General features: G+C 34.0%; 1 protein-coding gene across 3 annotated transcripts in view; it reads left to right on the top strand.

The window, feature by feature from the left end:
- Positions 1 to 17,641, top strand: part of LOC117112357 — a 61,584-nt gene that overhangs the window by 12,651 nt on the left and 31,292 nt on the right. For 2 of the 3 annotated variants that reach the window (XM_033255438.1, XM_033255436.1), the window contains exon 2: positions 13,621 to 13,741. In XM_033255438.1, coding sequence (XP_033111329.1) covers positions 13,640 to 13,741 — 102 coding nt within the window. In that variant the 5' untranslated portion in view covers positions 13,621 to 13,639. Of the gene's footprint in view, positions 1 to 10,710; positions 10,823 to 13,620; positions 13,742 to 17,641 lie in introns of those variants that run through there. The other variant, XM_033255437.1, reaches the window with a different exon arrangement.

Raw genomic sequence — 17,641 nt, 5'->3', positions numbered from 1 at the left:
TTTTTTTTTGTATTATTTCTAAGTTACAGTGAGTAATATGCCTGTCTCTTATACACATCTAGATGTGTATATAAGGGGGATTCAGGTGCAGGTCATCTCAGCTTGTGCACCACGAGGATTGCTAGGCCCCTATCACAATTCGTCCAACCATGGAGGTAATATTTAAACGCACCTTTACAACAGAAGTGTGCTGCATGGAAAGTAACCAACTTCACGTCAGTTAATAAATACAGTATTATTATCGATATGATACAGCCAAGCTCATGCTTTCTCGCCGAGTTCAGCACATTCAGGTTTAGGCCTAGCCTAGGGAGAGCACAATAGTCAATATTCACGTCGGGTTTGCAGACATCTATTTGAAATAGGCCTACATATTAGTTTTGACATACAGTAATGTAATTGTTATAGTTAATATAGCATTAAATAATAATAATACTGTATAAATATTTAATTTTTCAAACTGGCTAAGATCTAGGAACCTCAGTTTGCTACGTACGACGAATGGGTGAATATCATCGTATCTATGGACAATTACATCCTTTGCATAAAGCTGTATTTCCGAAAATTTAAACAATGAATAAATATATCAATTTTTTTTGTTTTTAATTAACATTTGATGAGAAGCTGAGTAAGAAATTATTGTTGAATGAGAAAGGTTTAATTTATTGTTCATTGTACAGTATGTTGGCCAAAAAGGAGGCCTAATTGCTTTAATTACATGACATAATTTGTTTTTCAATACATTTATATTTTAATCTTAAATTAATCACAACACATTCCACCCCTTAGTATCAAATTTTTTTTGTATTATTTCTAAGTTACAGTGAGTAATATGCAACTCCAAATTTACAAACAATATCTATAGCATTCTATTGGGCCATAAATAAACAAATAGACAAAAAGGAGAAAATGTGCAATTCTTTAAATTGTTCTGATCTCCATAGCTATCATTTATTTTTCAATAAATATAATCATTCTGTTGAATTTGTAAAAATAAAGAGGCTACATTGCAGGTAATGAGAAAACAATTTAGTTGCATGTATTTTGATTAAAATACATTGTAACTGTCATTGTACGAAACTCAAAAAATGATCCAAACCACAGTGATTTTACATTTCAAACTTTATTTGTTGATCTTTCAGTGTTTTACCATATATATTATCAACTGCTTCAGGAAAAAAAATATTTTTACTAATTAACAAACAATTTACTATATTAATTACCAGTCAATTTAACGTCAATGCAAAAGAATACAGGAAGGATCATACTGTATTTAATTGTTCATTAACATAAGCATATTTCAGTACAATTAATATCGAAATGACACTGGGTTTGGTATACAGGAATTTGTGCTTCTCCATCAGATGCTAAGTGTCTCAAGTTTCATAACTTGACGGAAGTCAGTGGGGATCATCCGGCTGGACTATTCACAGAATATCCATTCCTGCAAAATAATTAAATAAATAGATCTAAACAACAGTAAATCAATTTTAATCACAAAATTATCAACAATTCTGCAACATCAGTACTGTATATGAGATAAACCTGTAAAATAAAGACAATGGCATTTTATAATTATAAATAATATATCATTTAAAAAAAATTATAAATAGTTTGTCCAACTATGTCCTAGCCAAATTTTCATATAGGCATGACTACTTTCCATAACCATGGCACATTTAACATAGACATTATCATTATTTTATGATTAAAAATAGATATGTATTATAGTATTGATAAATTATTTAATGTCAGAGATCCATGTAAAGTGTCTGTCTCATAGTGAAAATGTGAATTATTAATAGCAATCAAATATAGGTTAGCCAATAGGCTATGGTTAAAATTAGTGTACCTCTTCTAGATAAAAATAGGGCTGCGACATTTTGTGCATATATTTGGGAAAATATAAATTCCATCAACAAATTGAAAACTGAAGAATAAATACAAGTACTTTTCAAGCAGGTACAATAACAAGTGCATTCACAATCACTCACAACAGAGCCAGACAGAAGGGGTGATGGGGCTGTTTATTTGATATTTAAATTAAGTTCAAGGTGTATTTTTAAAATTACTAAAAAATAGGGTATCTGGTATTGGTAAATTCATTTGTTTTAACAAACTATAGCCCTCCTAAAAAAGTAGTTTTGTGGTTTACATATTATCTTACTGTCATTCACTTTCATTTATTTTAACAATAAAAGAAAGATAAACACAGAATTCTAATAAGTAATTTAAAGATTGACGCACCTTTACATTAGTTCTAGCCTGGTTGGTACCATCATCATTTTATCTAGAGACGAATTCATGTTTCGCCGTGCTAATCAAATTTCTCTTTGCTCTTTGGAATACAGACGGGCTGCTCCTCTTTTTGGTGACATTTACTTGTTTTTAAAAATACTTAAACGTACCCGCGACAACTCCCATAGCTTATCCAGGTATACATTGTCTTCAATTTTGTGTCGCAGTTGCGAGAGCATGACAGCTTTTCCGTCGGCCTAGGCCTAGTGGTGGGCTGATAAATGTTCTAGTCTTTAAAATACTGAGCTTCGCGTGAACCTAAGGCGGTTCGCAAACCAAATACTTTCTAGACTGCAGCTTTTCCACGCACTCGATCTTGTGCGCAGAACAAAAAATTCTCTGGAATACAGCTTTTTTGGCGTTTTGGTTGGTGTTTTCTTTTCCTCCATTAACAATGTACTACGATATTCAACACACCTGCAAGTACGGTACCATGTCCCAACTTCCCGACTTCTCTCTACATTCGTGGCACCAAAACGAGAACCGTTTGATTGGTTGACCTTCCGTCATAACATTCACCCTATTGCCAAATACGGCATCCTAAAAATTACGTCATGCTTGTCACGGCCAGCGGTCTGCATTCGATTTGACTCACTCTTTTACAAGTCTCTAATTCTCATCAAAAAAGTTTCTCAACATAAACTGACGCTGGTGGCGCTTTCCGAAATGTGCTAATGTACTACGAAAAATCCATAAATTACAGACTTGTGGCAAGTCTACCGGCAAGTCATCGGTGATAGAGAAATAATTAACAGGCAGTTCAGTGGCTAGCTTAACATCATCGGCTATGGAAAATTTAATTTCGTACTGAAAAGCCATTATAATTATTGCCCATCTTTGCACGTGCTGTGGCCAGGGAAGGCACCCCTTTTTTAGGACCAAAGATCGTTGTCAACGCCTGATTATCAGTTACTAAATCAAACTTCCGTCCCATTAAATATTTGTGAAATTTTGTCACACCAAAGATAATTCCCAGTGCCTCCCGCTCTATTTGCGCATAATTTTTTTCGGCCTGCGTGAGTGTGCGGGACGCAAATGCTACTGGACGCTCGCGCCCCTCCGAAATCAAAGACAATACTGCGCCCACTCCTACAGGATATGCGTTGCAAGCCAACACAAGCTTGCATTTGGGATTATAATGTACAAGAACCTGTTCGCTGGTTATTTCTTCCTTAAGTGTATTAAATGCTCGATTACAATTTTCATTCCAGTTCCATTTTACATCATTCCTTAATAGGTTGTACATGGGAGCACATTTATCAGCCATATTACTAATAAATCGGCAATAGTATGTAACTAGACCAAGGAAACTCTTTAACTCGCTTACATTGGTGGGTGGCTTAGCATCCCTTATGGCCTTTACCTTGCTCACAGTGGGTCGCAGCCCATCTTTGTCTATCACATGACCTAGATACTCTAAGGATTCAACCATAAATACACATTTGGATTTGTTTGCCTTGATGTTATACCTGAATAATCTATTTTTTGGTTGGTCTTAGCTTAGCATCTTGATCATTGTTAAATAAATTGTAAATAATCATTCTGATATCACACTTACAGTTGCGGCAGTGTCAACAATAAAATCAATATGTCTATCATTAACCCTATTGCCACCTCCGCCGCTAGGTACTTACGAAAGGTCTTGTTCTCGACTCCAAATAATGGTTCATGATCCATGAATGTTTCCTCTGACTGTGCGTTTTCAACAAATTTGATGTTTGGCTTGCATTTCTTCTTAGGCCTATCATTCTTGCCCCCGTGACATACCTTTTTGATGTGACCAATTTTGCAACATTTGTAGCATTTAGCTTGTGCATATCTACAGTTCTCCCTCGAATGTGGTCCCCCACATCGGTGACACTTGAGATTCCTGTATGTGTTACCATGATTCTTAAACGTTGCGTTTACCGGCTCAGGTACCTTGTTTGCGTTTGACAATGCAATCAACTTCGCCTCCCTCGAAGCTGCTTCCAAAGCCGCTGCCGTGTTACATGCATTGACCCATGTCAATGTGTTTCCCATACTCAATAATCTAGCCTGAATTCTCTTATCCTTCAGACCTCCAACCAACTGATCACGTAAATTTTCCTCCAGTGTGTCTTTATAACCACACTCTCTTGCTAATCGCTTTAGCTCTAATGAATACTGTGTAACTGTTTCATGAGGTTGTTGTGTACGCCGTCTGAAACCAACTCGTAGTGAAACTAGATTTTTCGACGACCTGTAATAATCAGTCAAAATAGCGAACAACTCGTCCAAGGTTTTATTTGTGGGCTCATCTGGTAGGCAGTGATTACTGACAATTTAAAATGCCTCGGGGCCTACCACCGCCAAAAATGTAGCTACTTTGTCAGCATCAGCTAGTTTATTTGCGCTGCACCATACCGTAAATCTTTGAGAATAATTCCCAAAGTCCTCTTTGCCCTTGTTTTACTCAGCGATCGTTCCTACGAACGCGTTTACTACAGGCGCCGCCATCTTGTTATTTATTATGTTGCTCTCCTCGCCGTACTGAACAGAAAATCAGGTTTAATATTTTCTCCGTTGAAACAGATTTAGGTTTAATAATCCCATTAGCTCGTCGCCACTTTTTGTTATGTACTGGACTGTATTGAACACAACCTATACACCATGAATAACTCAAACTGTAACTTTTATTGGAGAACAACGCACCACCATCGTCGTGATCCCGGCCGAGAGAGAGATGCCCTATCTCTGTCACACGTGACAAGATTAGTGATGCGCACTGCGCATATGCAACACCTACAAAATGAACAATGTTTATCAATGTTTTATTAACAAATTATTTTCCTGTAGGCCTAATATCGATTCAAACACATTGATTGATGATGATTGAACATCGTGGTTTCCCATTTGATCTTCTTAGTATACACTGCACAGTGGTTGCACATATGCAATCACATGCAGTGATGATCAGAACCTCCCTGATCAGTATACTTACTGAGTAGGTTAGAATAGGCCTAGAATTTACAAATTTTTCGAGCTCAACATCGGAATTTAAGGTCAGAATATTGATTCAATAATTGAAATACATTCTTTTTTAAGTTTATGCACATTTAATAAAATCCACCAAAATAAATTGAAAATACAATTTTTATAATGATGAAGTTGTTTACTTTTCACAAACATTTTGTGGGGATTCACCATTTACTTAGGCTTATGCCCTAGATCTGAAGAAAACCCGGAAGCCCAATGTACGGAAAAAGAGTATGGGCGATGTATGTCGTCATCACCTGAGCATGTGGTGGAGGAGAAATTTCTATCTTATTGGCTAACATGTGATTGGGAGGCGTGGCTTCTTTGATGGACCCAGGCGCGACTGCCGAACTTTGAACTTTAACTTTATTTACCCCGCTAGTTCATGAAAGTCAAACATGGAGTCTGAAAATTGGTAGACATTTCAACAAACTTTCAACAGAAAGGAACATCGAAATGAGTGCATACTATTACAAATTAACTTTGTGTAGGTAAATAAGGTTCTTTACAGTGGTTTTTGTAATAATTTTTGTACAGCATTGATTGAAGTAGCCGGCGAAAACATTGTATTAGCCGATCGAATGCGCCGGCCGCCGGCTCTTAAATAAACCCCTGGAGGAGGGGCACAACATATTCAGAATCGATACAGGAAGTGAGAACGCTAATTTCAATATTGCTTTGAAATTTTAAGATTTAGAGGCAAAATGGGGTGGGAAAGTGCATGTTCCCCATGCCCCCTATTGGATCTGCCCCTGCTCCCATCCCTTCAGAGAGCTTTTATATTATTAATGTCATTAACATTATAACTACTTTATTTATCATGGAGGATGTTTACTACATCATTGTAATTGTTACTTACTATGATGATGTCTTAAACTTTATTGTGTTTTTTTTTTAATGAATAATGGTCAATACTGTCAGTCTCAATTTGTTTACAGACAGAATAGATTTTTTGTTTTTTATTTTTATCATAAATATTGCAGATAATGTTAATATTGTAACCTGGAATCCTTCCATCAACTTATAAACTTAAAGACTTTGCTCACTCATGCATATAATTTTGGCATTTCTTTAAGCACCAATTTCTGATTTGCTTAATCTACAGTGTATGGTGAAATTTCTAGTGAAAGCTTTGAATGTCAATGTTTTCATTTGAAATTAATTCATTACACCCAGTACATTAAAAATGTAAATTTAATTGTTTTGTTTATGAATAACAGACTATTTTTACTAAAAGAATTGAAATGTGTTTATTGTATAAAGAGCAGTTACATAAACTTGCTTGAAATGAGATCTACATAAACTATTGTGTGGAGGATGTTTATTCTAAGGTATCCTCTTTAAGTATGGTTAAAACAAGATATTGGCATATTTAATTGAGTACTGTTTTGCCTATGGGATTAAGATTAGACACTTGTTTTTGTTTGTTGTGCTTATTTTTTTGTTTTGTTTGTATTTTTAGGAAAATTCAGTGCTTTGACTTAAATCATGCCAATTTAACAATCAATCAACAAGGTAGAATTAATGTTCAGTGGTGCTATGACCTTTAATGTCGATAGCGTTTTCACATTTTTGAAATATATTTTTGATGAGAGTTTAAGTGGGAAACGCCATGTCAGACTTTTTCACTCTTGACTTTTCCGTCAAGAACCTCAGTGGTTCACAGCGTAGGCTTAACCAGCGAGCTATCCGGCTGTCTTTTGGATGGCCAACAATTATTTAGGACGGCCAACTTTACCGTGACAGCTTGGCCTAATCAGCTCGGTCTAGTCTAATTGGGCCTGGTCTACCTTTATCAAATTCTTTTCATTCTTCAAATCTATCGATTGTTATATTTCTAGGTTACCTTCTTCTTACAATCGTATTGTTTCTGAAAATAGTAACATTGATATCTTTTTTAACAGTTTTAAACATTTCCGATCTCTCATGTTAAAAAGTATCTAGGTTTTAGCTGCCCTTAAACTGTGTTTTGTTTCTTGATTCTTGGTGGGGTTGCTGTTAGTTAAGAATGTACTTTTGATTGTCCTGACTGTTTTTCTGTATTTTTAGAGTTTATACTATATTTTTTATGTCCATCCTCTACAGGTAAGTGGTGATTTTTCGCTGTTGGCTTGGAAATAAATCATAAAAGCACTAAAGCTAAATCATATTTACGTTTGATAAAAACAACCTTTATTGATTGAATGTACGTTGTTTTCATACCAATATTCGGTTTTGATTCCCAAAAATGTATGCATAACAATTGCCTACCCGGTGCAAAGTTCACTTACAACATGCATCGTATTAAAAACATTTATGCCCCGCTGAAAAATGGACAGTTCTGAGTCACCCACAATGCATGCACATGGCTACTCTGCAAATACAATACTTGAGGTTCGGTTCCCCGACATAATATTGGTGTTCGTAACTTTCTGGTTATATTCATGAAATACAGTATTAAGAAGATTTGTTGTTAACGTCACAAGTTCAATTTCATTAATCAACAAAATACAATAAGTAGGTCTAGGCCTATCTCTCAATTCAGAGGACATAAAGTAAAATTTACACTAGAATAAGGCGAGAGATGAAGATGCACCTGCATAGCCTAGAGTCATTATGCAAGTAACCGTAGCTGTGTGCAATGTATCTGAAATGTCTTTGTGATAGAACTGAACACTATTCCTTTGAAGACCAAAAACCCCAACATTTAAACTTTTTTACGTTTGGGAGAGGGCCTGGCCCCGAGTGGACGTTGGCTTCCATTTTGGACAACCTATTTCGTTTTTCTGGCTAAACCCCTGGTTCACAGTCTACATAATTGAAAGAAATTAATTTATATTATAATTTTTATAGGATGCCAGCCTCAGCTGTAATTATTATAAAAAAATATAAAAAGTATATTTTGATAATTTAATGAAATAGGATATGCAGCCAGCCCTCAAAATTTGGGAAAAATATGTCGGCAAAAAAAAAAAATCAAAATTGCCGGCGCTATAAAATTGACACCGGTTATAACATCGGCAGTTTTTAGTTTCAGCTACACACCTGAAATCAACCCATGCTGACCTGTTATAGCAGTGATGGATGTCTTTTTAAGTCACCCATTCAAGCTGGAAAGCCTAGCCTACATACTAATGTTCAAATTCACAACTAATTATTGATAAACTCTTTTAAGAGTTTGTTTAAAAACAGTGTTAATGTTATGATGATGAATAAAATTAAATACAAAAAAATAAAAAAAAAAAAAAAAAAAAAAAAAAAAAACATACAGTGGAATCTCCGAATTCCGAATGCCCAGAAAGCAGAATTTCACGCGTCCCAAAACCATTCCTATTCTTCCTTTAATAAAATACTTTCCGAAAACCAGATTTCCCTATTCCGAACATTTTATTCGGTCCGGAACTGTCCGGAACATGCACTTTTTCCAGACGAAAATAATGGAATCGCTGTCTGTTAATTAACAGGCCTAGCTCACAACACCCTGTGAATGAACCGTCGTACCGCTATCTCAGTCCCAATATCATTGCCATAGAGATTATCTATTGATTAAAATGACACCAGTAGGCCTAAACGTTATGTTAGATAAAGTGAAAGTTACGCCTTCCATTGTTTATAAAGTGCATTATCGCCTTCTGGCCAAATGCTTTAAAAATTGATTGCAATCAAACTGAGATGAAGACGGAACTCAAAGAAAGTTTCTACGACGAATGGTTCTTTTTCATTAGACGTTTAATTCGGATTTGTTGAATGTCGTAATAGATTCATCAATGTAAATTACAAATACATTGCTTCACTCATTCCTTAAAAGCATGTTGCTAATTACGGAGGAAATTTGTAGAGAATGAAATTTACATTTTTAAGATTTATTTAGATTTTACTGTAAACAAGAGGGTTTCTTATTTCTTTTAATAAATCTGCTTAATTAAAAATAAATCGATTTACACTGAGCTTGTTCCTATCTGCAGGCTGTCACGCACTATGAAACTTTGGGCGATCTGACGTCATCACAGCCAAGCACATGTTTGCCCATCCATGACCCCACGAAACAAATTAACCAATTAGCGAGCAGAGTTTAGTAGGCACGACCTAATGTTTACATGCAAAATGAGTTGTGTTGGAAAAAAAATGTCAGACCAAAAATGCATGTAAACACAATATAAAAGCATGAAACACACAATCCAGTTTGATTTTATTCACATTTTACTCATAATACAACATAAAAGACATTAAATAACTTGCTTTCATTAAGAATAAAGTTTAATATTGTGTTCACGACGATCCTGCCGAGTCTACCAACACTGGTACTGCTAGTACCAGCATAGGTCTGGGTTAGCTTAGGCTAGGCCTAAAACCTTCACGTCGGTGGTTTTTTTCGTCGGCGTTGGGCAGCTAGACGCCGCCGTTTACGTTGGAATTGCCGAATGCCGGCGTTAATTTTGAGGGCTGTGCAGCAATTTTTTTGTTTATAATTCACATTTTTAGAAGGTTGCAACCTTCGTATATGAGTACCAGTTGTAAAATAAAGATATTTAGATTATTATAAAAAAAACTGTACTTTATTACAAAAATCTTTAGATTCACTACAGCCAATTTATACAGGAATGTTTTATTAAACTCGCATCTATTAATTGATCAGTGGATTTTTTTCTCTTTTTTCTTATTCTAATTTGTAATAACTTACTGAATACAAATTAAGCAATTCATATGAAATTTTAAATTTTTTTTATTCATTTAGCTCATGACAGACAATAGGCTATTATTATTTATTCAGGTATAGTACTGGAAATGTGCAAATGCCAGCCAAAGGCTGAAATTAATTTATTTACAAAAATATAAAAATATTGAAATATTATATACAAAACTGCAACAAGAAAGGACAAAACATTAAAAATACATAAAAAGAATCACATAAAAATACGATAAATATGAAAATATAAATATATATATAATTTGAATTATTTATAATTTTGAATTATTTCTAAAATTACAATAAACTTTAATTTTTTTAATTGATAAAATTAGAAACACAATACATTGCACATAACAACCCACAGTAACACTGCATTCAAGAAATGATTACTGTATGTAATGATATACTTAATAATGTAGATTTATTAGGTTGATATTAAGAATATATAATTCTCGACCATACATTAAGTACGAATTACTATTTACTATATGTAAAGATTAAAAAATTATAACCCATTTTTTAACCTATGTTTAATTATAAACATAAGAGTTGAGAAATCTAGAAACAAACTGGAAACACATGCTTTAGATTTTGATGCACAGACTACATGTGTTTCGAATAAAAAGCATATAGAATTTTCTAATCAATGGAGACATAAAAGGACCAATATGTGGTTGGCATTGATCCAGTCAGCTGGTAGGGTTGAGTGCATTTTGGCTGGTTTGTTTAAGCCTCGTTACCAATACACAAATAATTGCAATTCCACCAGACAAGTAGGATTTTTTGCTTCTCTCTGCCTGTATTAATATTTAATATAGACATCTTGTATATATGTTGTATCTCAGTACAGAAAGCCTAGTGAGTATTTAAAAAGATGAAGTATGATTTTACAGTCTAGTAATACTTAGTCTTTGATTATATGATACTGTAGATTAGTAGTGTTGATATCATTGCATGTTTTCATTGTTTATTTTTAGATTTAGATTTCCATATTTATTTTAGACCTGATGATACAATACTGTATTATAGTACAATGTGTTGATTCTAAAGTGAAATAATAATAGAATGTTGTACTGTCACATAGGATTAGAATGTCATTGATGATTATTGCATACTCCAAGCATAGCAAAACAAGCCGTCGCATTGGGATTCAGTTTTTCAATTCAGTTTAACATTTGTGTATTTTTTTTAAATGAAAGGACAATACATACACTTTTTTACAAGAACCAGTAAAATTTTGCCCAGGCTCAGTTCTCATATTTTTTTATGCGGATTTCGGGTTCAAAATATTTTGTTCTTCAAAGGTAGAATGGTATATTACTGTACTGTATTTATTGAGGGTATTACGTAGTCACACCTAGTGTACTGCACATAAGGTACAGATAAGACAAAAAGAATTTTATGTTGGTTTTGTAGATTTTTAAAAATAAACATTGCATTTGAAATTTTACCTCAGGCTCAATTTTTTCTTATTTTGTACTTATTTAAAGCAATTTCAGCCTCAGTACTCTTGTGAAATGTGTCCTTATAAAAAAAAAGTGTAGTTTGAGACCGTGATGTGAATATTTTACTTTATTTTAGGTGTTGGATGATTGGGACTGCCTCCCGAGATGAAGTGCAATATTATATGTACAGTATCTTGAAATGTAATTTTGAGAAATTTTTACAAAAAGGAAGCTTTTATCTTCTATGATTGTATATTTTATCCTGTCTTCATGAAATGTAGATTTCTAGAGAATTTTTTTCCTTTTAAATAGAGTATGGCAACATTAATATATTGTGAATGTCTAACATATGTTGATGTGTAATTCAGAAGTAATGTTTTTAAAATTGAAGTCACACAATATCTACTTGTGTGTTTATTAACAATAACATGACACTTTAGTATGGCCTATTTTAATTACCTTTTTAAGCTTTGTAATCCATATCCTTTTATTGAATTGCCTCATGTGGGATAAATAAAGATATTATATTGTATACTACCTACTGATTCCATGTCCAGTGTGAAGGGCATCTTGTTAACACATGTTCTTAATGACTTCATATAGCTAAAGCTCTTCTTTTGATTGTCTAAGGGCCTGTTTCTACTGGAAGAAAAAATTGATTAAAAATCGCTTTTTTGCTCGCAGTAAAATTAGGACCAGTTCGAAAAAAGCGATTAAAAAATTGATTAATAATACGCAATGGATAGTGTGTTTTAACGTCAAATAACCGATTTTGGCTGTGCACTTTTTAGCAGCAACACAAAAAGTGATTATCAGGTGAAATGTGACCTTCACCAGGTGGAACCACGATTGTATCACGCCCGAACTTTCAAAATGATTAGTCCTCTTGTTCATGTCTTAAGCCCGTTTTACACAGAGCAATACTGCTTGCATGGGCAATCACTATGTCAACTTTTGACGGAACCAATTGCCTTGCACTCCAATTTACACGGGGCAATATTAGTGCTTGCAAGTTTCTGGAGTGTGACCTGGTCATGATAGGATAATGATAATACATTGGTATTCTGTAGAAAGAAGACATGTTATACTAAATTTTGTCAAAATCGAAGCACTTTTGATGTTCCATTATCTACACTACATGCCTATTATATTACAGTATATTAAGAAGTACCAATTTTATATACTGTAAATGCATTTTACTCTAGAAAAAGAAAATCAGAGTGTTGGTTTATGGCAGTAGTTCATTAATCTATAGCTGCATATAGTTATCGTCACACAGGAAAAAATTCTGAACAATAAAATTGGATCAATATAAGTAAACATCTGGATATATATGTTATTTTTTAAAAATAAGAATAAACCTATCTATCTCTGATTTTAACTCTCAAATTTGAGTAAACTGATGGAAAAGCTATTAAAATTCCAGAGTAGATCTCTTGGGAGAGAAACTCTCCTGAAAAAGTTTGCACCTGTTCAATTTTTTTAGGCCTTGCTTGGGTAATAAACTGTCAATCATGTACCTCAGTTTCAGAGCAATTTTCCCAATTTACACAGAGCAATTTCATTGCTAGCAATTTGACCGGTCTTATTGCTAGCAAGAATTGCTCCGTGTAAATTGGGCTTTAGGCCTACAAGCTAAAACGCCAACATTCATGCTTAGTGACGAAATTACTCGTTTTATAGTTATGTTGTGGGGGACATATTGGGCCTAGGCCTCTCTGCTCTTCTTCTGAGCCTACCGTTTTCCTCTTTCCTTGTGCCAACCAGCACAGCCATCATGACCGAAATTTACGTGAAACAACACAATATAGTATAGTATATAAGTATATTGTCTTTTTGGTGAGAAAGAAACTACTGTATACAGTTTGGAAAATGTGTTGTATAAACAAAATGGTGATGTAATTTCTGCCGCGAAAACCGATTTTCGTAAAAGCAAAAATTCAGTAGCAACATAGGTACTGACTCTCATTAAAAAAGCGGTAAAAAAAAATTGATTATTTGTGTTTATCAATAGAAACATACTCAAAGTGGTTTGTGCTCCTTTGTCTGTGTCCTTTTACTTAAACCAGCTTTACTTTATTCAGCAGTGCCCTGTATGGATGTGTTGTCACTATTTAGAGCATACAACAATTACAATAAGCGGTGCATGAAAATATGAAATATTACAAGAAATGTAATTTTTATAAATTACTGTGTCTTGTTCGGTTGTAGATGAACGGTTGGATCTAGGATGACCCAGGAGGAGCAGCAGGCCTCATCGTCATCCGCACCATCTCCCAGCATCGCTCCAAGACGTAAACAGCAAAAAGACATCTTTGGTGTGCAACTTGATGTAAGCATTTGATTGAATTTTAAATTTTGAAATGAAACATTGTAAAAAAAAATGTTCAATCAATTGATCAATTGATTATTTCTCTAAAAAAAAGATAAAATTATTGAATAACAGAAATCAGGATTTGGAGAATAAGATGATTTATGTTGCATGGACGTTCAATAAGAAATGTTAATTAATACCAAACAAACATTATTTGAAAAATGCCAAAATAAGTAACTACTACTACTTTACTACTGTATCATTTAACATCAAAGGATATGATTATTAAGTACAGTACAAGATATGCTGTACAAATGGCTCACATAAAAATCAATTGTGCCATTTCCCCTTACTAACTTACACTTGATTATCTCTTTGTATTGTAAAATATACTTAAGAAACAAACATTATAATGAAATAATCTATGATATATTCAAATCAATTCGGTTTAAAAAGGTTTATTCAAGAATTGCTAGGACTAATACCCATTTCACACTAGCAGAAAATATTACAACTTTTAAAAATTATTAACAAGTTGTAACAAGTTTGATATTCCAAGATTTTTGGTTCGTTTCACACACGCACTTTCAAACCATGAGAAATCTCGGGAAAACTCGGAAGAATAATGACTAGGCCTAGAGGCCTAGGGTAGTACTAGTAGTAGGCCTAGGCTAGTTGTAGGTTGTCCAAATTACATATCAACTACTAAACTAGGCCTGGTACCAAATTAACAAGATTATAATTATTCCATGGTCCTTAGCCTTCGGAGAGTAAAACGAATTCAACTCCTAGCTCGCTTGCTGTAGTCGAGCTGGCGAGAAAGATAGGCCTAAGCTAGGCGCAGTCGGGCCGCCGGCCGGTAGCTCACCTTTGTTGTTAGAGGCAATCAGTGCGACAAGCATCATAATGGTTCGCTGTCGGCATATTTTACAAAGCCTCGTGATTGTTTCTCACATCAGACATGTGAAATTTAGCGAGATTTCTTTTGATTTTAGGTCTAGGCCTATTAACAAATGGTAGTAATGTTGATACGTTTTCCATCACTGCCGCAATTCGTTCGAACTAAAAAAAAAAAACACAACACAGCCCGCGAAAAGGTCAAAATATGGACATGACGCATGCGCAACAACAACTCGGAAGATTTCGGGAAAAAACAGGCCTCGCGATGGTCTGTTTTTGTTCCGAGATAACTCAGGGGACCCCTGTGAAATCTCGGAAAGTTTTACAAGGATTTGCTTTCACACTCATCCAAACCTAGTTACAACTTGTTACAAGTTGTTAATATTTGCAAAATAGCATCAGTGTGAAATGGGTATTAGTTGAACATTGAATTACTAAAGGTATCACGTAAGGAGATGATGAAGTGAGAAGCATAGTAATATACAAGTGTTTTTTACAGTATTGCAATTTCCTTCTCACAAACTCATTTCCCATCTCAAGACTCCTGATGCTTCTATTGGCAGCCCAATCGGCTTTTATTGCTTCATCACATACTTCCACAAATTGTGCAGTTGGCTTTATAGTCTGTTGTCTTATGTCATATTTTTTAACTTTGTCAATTTGGTAAATGTGTCTTAACATATCTAAAAAATTCACTGATTAAGAAAAAAATTGGTGCCAGTTTTTTTATTCACTTCTAGGGCCTTCATTTTGAATTTCAAAATGGCCACTGCTGAAAATTAGTTTTTAACAAAAAAATTGCAATTCGATCATCGTTATTCATTTATATATCATACAATAGTCATTTTATTTTATCTGATATAAAATAGGATCAATGATGCATTGGGAAGAAGGCGTATCTGTATAATAATATTAATAATAATAATAATAATAATAATAATAATAATAATAATAAGGGAGCCTCGCAAAATAAAGCAACGCGTATACGAGTGGACCACGCAATGCGATTAAAGGCGGTTTAATCCCACAGTTGGCCACGCGTTGGGATTATTTTCCTGGGCTACTCCACTTCGTAGTGGGGAATTGATAACAGGCTTATTGTAAAAACCCAATTAACACAAACAAAAACGTCTTGTATAAAAATAAACCCTATTGGAAGTAATGCAAGCTCATGTTATATTTCTGAGAATTAGATTAATAATTTATCAAGATTATCGTCACCGTTACGATCAAAACCAACAGACAGCAGAAATATAAAACTAGGAGAGGCCTAGGACATAGATATTATACCTCCATGGATAGGCCTAGGCTTTGGCTTACTCAGGAAAATTATGGAGTAAAATTAAAAATCGAAAACAGGCAATTTTTATGAATTTTTGTTAAGCCTAATTATATCTTTTTTACAGTTAGTCTTTAAAATTATCATTTCTTATATCGTTTTAGTATTATTAATTAAGATTATTAAATAAAACTGTCTAGCCGACAGACAGATATCGGTCTACAGTAGGCCTACATTCGATCATGAACGTAGGGTACACTTCCTTCAGTGTTAGCGAAATATTAAAAAAAAAATATTGAACTTCATATTAATACCTTCATCTGATATAAATGTGAGCAGTTGTCTAGGCCTATATATGTTATCTATTTTAATATTGATTATTCTGGAACTTTGGTGGAACAGTATATCCATTGTATGTGACGAGAAACGTTTCAAAAAGAGAAAAAACAATTTTCTAAAGCTAGCAGTTACATGCACTGCTCTCACCCCTTTCTACCGATGAAACACATGTTTTGATGCGGCACAAACCTAGACTCTATTCTATTTCAATGTTGATTAATCTCGAAGTGTAGTGTAAAAGAATATATTTATTATATATGATTATCAGGCTCTTTAAAAAAAGGTATTGTATTGTATACTGTAAAATATTGTTCTCTCCGTGGTGTTTTCTCAAGATTGTGTTCAATGTATTGCTTTCACCCCTTTTCAAACAGCGAAGCACATGTTTTGTTGCGTCGTTGATTAACCATGGACTCTACCATTCCATATGGGTTATTAATTTTATAATAATTTTTCAAAATAATTAAATTTAAAATGTATAATCATGAAATCGTTTTTAAACGCTTGAATGAACCAAATGACTATGTTATTTTACTACAGGGAGATTAATTTCATTTATAAAACGCACTGGTAATGTATAAAAGTAGTTTTCAATTGTTGATACGCCACGGCGTATCAAGTGGACTTGGAACGTCTTCCTTGCAGTGTACTGTATCGCCGGCTGGAAGTGAGGGCCTGTGGTTTTGACATACCGTACTCTATGTTCTATCAAAGTAAAAGTTAGACACTTGACTCTGGTCCTGTACTCAATGGGCTATGGGATATTTACTGAATTACGATCTCTAACATATTATCATTATTTCATTCTTTAAATTGCTTTTTCTATCCATTGATTTATTGTCTATAATTTGTTCCGATATAATAGTTGGGAATAACCTTGCATTTAAAATATATTATGGTAGGCCTATATCAAAAATAAGTGTACAATAGGCCTACTATTTGTAGTCCTATTCATAATAAAGTACATTGACCGCCAATAAATACTCAACATATACGATGAATATCAGAATTTAGTGCAGTAGGCTAAGCTAGGGTGGCATTATTTTTTCCCCATTTATTTTCATTCATTCTCTGTAGGTCATTTTGAAAACAGACATTGGGCCTGGGTGTAGAGGAATGGCGTTTTCGGATACGGTAGTCATTTTTTGGCCTAAATTATTGTTGTTCAGCTTCCAAAATGAAAAAAAAAAACCACTAAATAAAAGTATTGTGTTTAGATCAGATTATCATAGAAGCATATATAAGCGACTGTTGTACACACACACACAGTAGTCTTAATCACTAATTAGGCCTATGTTCATGTAATAAACTGTTTACGCTAATTAACTTTAATTTATGTTCTACTGAATGAGCTGTTCTTGTTTGATTTTTAATTTCTGTTTGTCACTTCCTTGTTGTCT

The sequence above is a fragment of the Anneissia japonica genome, unplaced genomic scaffold (assembly GCF_011630105.1).
Source record: "Anneissia japonica isolate Jap-2015-1 unplaced genomic scaffold, ASM1163010v1 scaffold581_len1011336_cov187, whole genome shotgun sequence".
NCBI lineage: Eukaryota > Metazoa > Echinodermata > Crinoidea > Comatulida > Comatulidae > Anneissia > Anneissia japonica.
Note: the sequence above shows the minus strand (reverse complement) of the source record. Positions and strands in the feature narration are given on the sequence as shown.